Source organism: Anguilla rostrata, chromosome 12 (genome assembly GCF_018555375.3).
Source record: "Anguilla rostrata isolate EN2019 chromosome 12, ASM1855537v3, whole genome shotgun sequence".
NCBI lineage: Eukaryota > Metazoa > Chordata > Actinopteri > Anguilliformes > Anguillidae > Anguilla > Anguilla rostrata.
This window is the reverse complement of record NC_057944.1, coordinates 4,793,207-4,797,976: the sequence shown is the minus strand read 5'-3', so window position 1 is coordinate 4,797,976 and position 4,770 is coordinate 4,793,207. Positions and strand designations below refer to the sequence as shown.

The 4,770-nt window shown below is 50.1% G+C and overlaps 1 protein-coding gene across 4 annotated transcripts; it reads right to left on the bottom strand.

The window, feature by feature from the left end:
• Window positions 1-252: 252 nt before the first annotated feature.
• LOC135236382 (uncharacterized) lies at window positions 253-3,338 on the bottom strand. 4 transcript variants are annotated; one of them, XM_064302698.1, is made up of 3 exons: window positions 2,155-3,338; window positions 1,277-1,756; window positions 253-1,081 (listed from the first exon to the last, which is right to left on the bottom strand). In XM_064302698.1, the coding sequence occupies exons 1-3, from the start codon at window positions 3,289-3,291 to the stop codon at window positions 278-280; spliced, it is 2,421 nt and encodes an 806-aa protein (XP_064158768.1). In that variant the 5' UTR covers window positions 3,292-3,338; the 3' UTR covers window positions 253-277. The 4 variants fall into 4 exon arrangements, with proteins under 4 accessions (XP_064158768.1, XP_064158767.1, XP_064158769.1 ...); XM_064302697.1 differs by having other exon boundaries at window positions 253-1,528; window positions 1,604-1,756; window positions 2,155-3,335; XM_064302699.1 differs by having other exon boundaries at window positions 253-1,528; window positions 2,155-3,334.
• Window positions 3,339-4,770: the final 1,432 nt, after the last annotated feature.

Genomic DNA, 4,770 nt, shown 5'->3' with positions numbered 1-4,770 from the left:
TACATTACATTATAGATTCTTAGCAGACGCTCTTATCCAGAGCGACTTACAACAAGTGCATTACAAAACTCAGAGACAAGCGCTTTACAACATTCCTGCAAGAGAGCTACAATAGGTATAACTTTGCAAAAAGTGTGAATTGTACCCCTTTTTTTTTTTTTTTTTTTTTTTTTTTAAATATATATAAATTCCCACCCCCCACCCACCTAGTTGTAGATGAACCTAGTTACATGAAAATAACATGACGCGTGGTTACTCAGTTGAGGTTTAATGGATGTTAGAGGGTAGTGGGGGGTGATGAGGTGAGATGTAGCTTGAAGAGGTGAGTCTTCAGTCTACGTTTGAAGACGGCCAGGGTCTCTGCTGTTCTGACTTGCACAGGAAGGTCATTCCACCACCGTGGGGCTAGAACAGACAGGAGGCGTGACCGGGTGCTGGTGCGAGCCGGGGCAGGGACCAGGCGACATGTGGCAGCAGAACGGAGAGGTCTAGCTGGGGTGTAGGGTCTGATGAGTTGACGTAGATAGGGAGGGGCTGACCCCCTGGCTGCTTTGAAGGCAAGCACTAATGTTTTAAATTTGATGCGAGCCATCACGGGGAGCCAGTGGAGGGTGGTGAGCAGGGGGGTAACGTGGGAATGTCTGGGGAGGTTGAAGACCAGACGCGCTGCTGCGTTCTGGATGAGTTGCAGGGGTCTGATAGATGATGCTGGGAGGCCAGCAAGCAGGGAGTTACAGTAGTCCAGGCGGGACAGGACCACTGCCTGGACGAGGAGTTGGGTCGAGTAAGTTGTGAGGAAGGGGCGGATCCTCCGGATGTTATACAGGAAGAACCTGCATGAACGTGTCACTGCTGAAATGTGCTCGGTGAGGGACAGTCTGTTGTCCATCACCACGCCAAGGTTTCTAGTTGAGGGTGATGGTGTGAGGATGGTATTACCTAGGGAGATAGAGAGATCAGAGAGAGGGGAGTTAAGAGCCGGAATATAAATGAGCTCTGTCTTACCTGGATTGAGCTTGAGATGGTGGCGGACCATCCAGCTCTGAATATCACTCAGGCAGGCAGTGATGCGGGCTGAGACCTGTGTGTCAGAGGGTGGGAAGGAGAGAAACAGTTGTGTGTCATCAGCATAGCAATGGTAAGACATACCATGAGCTGTGATGACAGGGCCAAGGGACTGGGTGTAGAGAGAGAAGAGGAGAGGACCAAGGACCGAGCCCTGTGGGACTCCGGTGGTGAGGGGGTGTGGCGCAGATACTTTACCAGCCCAGGCTACCTGGAAGGAGCGATCTGAGAGGTAAGACTCAATCCAATTGAGGACTGTGCCACAGATCCCCATTGCAGATAGGGAGGACAGGAGGGTGGGGTGGTCGACTGTGTCGAAGGCTGCCGATAGGTCCAGAAGTAATAAGACGGAGGAGAGGGAGGCTGCTCGGGCTGCGTGGAGAGCTTCGTTGACAGAGAGGAGTGCGGTCTCTGTCGAGTGGCCTGGTCTGAATCCAGACTGATGGGGATCGAGGAGCTCATTCTGTGAAAGAAACACAGAGAGTTGATTTGATGCAGCACGTTCAATGGTTTTTGACAGAAATGGAAGGAGAGATACCGGTCTGTAGTTCCCAATGATGGAGGGGTCTAGTGTAGTCTTTTTCAGGAGGGGGGAGATGAGGGCCTTCTTGAAGGTTGACGGGAAGCAGCCGGATGTCAGGGAGGAGTTAACCAGGGAGGTGATGAATGGGAGAATCTCGGGTGAGATTGCCTGGAGGAGTGGTGAGGGAATGGGGTCAAGGGCACAGGTTGTGGGGCGATGGGAAAGTAGGAGTTGTGAAACCTCAGAATCGGTGAGGGAGAGAAGTCGGAGAAACAAGGGGAAATGGTGAGGGAGGGGGAGAGTACAGGTTGAGGGGTGGGGAGTTGGGAGCCAGTGACCGTAAGCAGAGGAGTGGAGAGACAAGGGGAGGGGAGCATAGGGTGAGGTGGAGTGCAGAAGGAGTTGCGGATGACTGCAATCTTCTCGTCAAAGAAGGTTGCAAAGTCGTCAGCAGTGAGCGAGGACTGAGGGCGTGCAGATGGCTGGCTGAGGAGAGAGGAAAAAACAGAAAACAGTTGCCGAGGGTTAGAACGGTAGTTATGGATTTTGGTTTGATAGTAGTTTACCTTGGCAGCAGTCACCGTGGAGGAGAATGCTGCAAGGAGGGATTGGTAGGCAGAGAGGTCTGAAGCATCTCTGGATGTCCTCCACTTCCTCTCAGCTGCACGGAGTCCAACCCTGGAGGTGCGTATGGCATTGGACATCCACGGGCGGGGAGGAGATGGACGTGTTGGCCTAGAGACAGTGGGGCAGAGGGAGTCAAGAGCAGATGTAAGGGAGGAAAGTAGGGAGGTGGATGCAGAATCAGTGGGGAGGGTAGTGAAGGATTCGAGAGGAGGGAGGGCAGCAGTGACAGATGAAGCAAGAGAGGAGGTTGAGAGGGAGCAGAGATTGCGGCGGACAGATACAGTGGGTGTGGGGGAGGAAGGTGGGTGAGAGGGAGCAAGGGGGAGGGAGAAGGAAACGAAGTGGTGGTCAGAGGTGTGCAGAGGGGTTACAGTGATATCGGTGCAAGGGCTATTCCTCAGAAAAACCAGGTCGAGGAGGTTGCCCGCCTTGTGGGTAGGGGGGGATGACTGTAGGGAGAGGTCAAAGGAGTGGAGGAGATGTAGGACAGCTGAAGACTGAGATGTTTCCAGGTGGAGGTTGAAATCTCCAAGCAGGATCAGTGGGGTGCCGTCCTCAGGGAAAGAGCTGAGTAGGATATCCAGCTCATCGATGAAGTTTCCCAGTGGACCTGGGGGGCGATAAATGACAACAATGTATAGATTAGTTGGACAGGTGATTGAAACAGAATGGTATTCAAAACTGAATCGGGGTAGGTCAGAGAGAGGTAGGGCTGAGTATTTCCAGGAGGGAGAGATTAGAAGACCAGTGCCACCACCACGGCCTGATGGTCGGGGAGTGTGGGAGAATGAAAAGAAAGAGGAGAGGGCAGCAGGGGTTGCAGTGTTCTCTGGGGTGATCCATGTCTCAGTGAGGGCAAGGAAATCAAGGGAGAGCAGGGAGGCATAGGCTGAGATGAAATCAGCCTTCTTTGAAGCAGACTGGCAGTTCCAAAGTCCTCCAGCAACTGTGCAGTTATTGCAGGGAGACAGCTGGGGGTAGGAGAGGTTAGCTGGGTTCCGTCGCTTAGGGGGGCCACGTCTTTGGAACCGGGTGCTGTAGGGCAGAGAGCAGACAGAGATGGGAAGAGCTTGCATAAAACTGACGAGGAGCGACGCTAGCGTCGCTCAGAAACACTATTTGAAGTGCCGCGTACTTACTCAATAATGTAGCGATAAGCGGCTCTAAACGGATCAAATACAAGCAATTTACAATACCTTGAACCAAAACAGCTGCGCAGATAAAACGGGGATGAAACAAAGTTACCGATCAAAGACTTACGCGATACTAATTGCTGACAATCAATCAAGACTAAGAGTTTAACCGGTAAAAACAGCTGGCAACAAATCACTAATATGACGACGCAACAAGCAAAGACGACTAATTTAAAGAAACTAAGGCAAATTAAGGCCACAAGACACAACTAACAAGCAAAACAATACTTAGACTAGCTACTCAGAGGGACGGAAGTGAAGCTCTAGTCACGCCGAGGAGAATGCACTTTCTGAGACAAAATTGTGATTCTCATTTCAATCTCATTTTGGTTTCAAGTTTGTCTGATGCGTTTCTTCTAAAATCCACTGGGAGAAGTAAGAGTGAACAATGAAGCGAGCAAAAGGAGTCGTTCAGTAAGTGAGATTTGAGACAAACGAGAAATAAAGCAGATCTGTCTAATTTAAATCTCAAATTTTCTCCTTTGGGAATGGGATGGAGCAATATTAGAGCTACTGTGGAGCAATATCGTAGTCTGAAATGATTGTAGTCTCCCCATCACTACACTCAGGCATTGAGGGTTTTTTGACCAGGGGGATTGCCCCCCCCCTCCCCCCCGGCCCACCAACACTTCCAGAACCAAACAGTTTTCCCAGCAGGTCTTCTACTCAAGTACCAACCAGGCCCAGACTTGCTTAATTCTGCTGGAACAGGGTGGATGGTGGTAGGCATGCTGGCAAGCTGTATTGTGACCAATCATACTTATAGCTTATGTGTATTTGAATATCAATGGCCATCTCAAACAAAATTTGAGGAAAAATGCACAATTGTGATTGTTCTTATGTCCTGTGTCAATCCAGTGAAAACATACCGTTGGCTAACTACAAAACTTTATTAGCACTGAAGAGCAAAAATGTTCTCTCAAAAGAGTGCAAACAAAATAAAGTAAGAAAATGCAAACTGTGCCTTGTATGTAATTCATTTTAGGGTGGATGAATAGATATGTACATGGCTGACTGCAGGGGGGGTGGGGGGCGAGGCTTGTAATTTTCACCCGAGCCTGATAAAATCCGACCAGAACCCGCCATTTCAGGACGGCTCGGATCCTAATTCTGTCATTTTATTTTGGGCTTAAGGATAAGCCCGCTGCCGTGCACCAGCCACTGATCCTACCCAGACATCATTTGAATCTTTTCCAAACAGAACATCAATGATACCGCAAACCAGGCTGCGTCAGCTGTAGGCTACTGACGCACTTATTAAAGTCGAGTTCAAATCGGGTCGGGCTTTCAGAATACTGCAACGAGCACGCACAGGTGCTCAGAACGTGAGCGCATGTTGGGCTGTGCTGACATTTTTGGGCC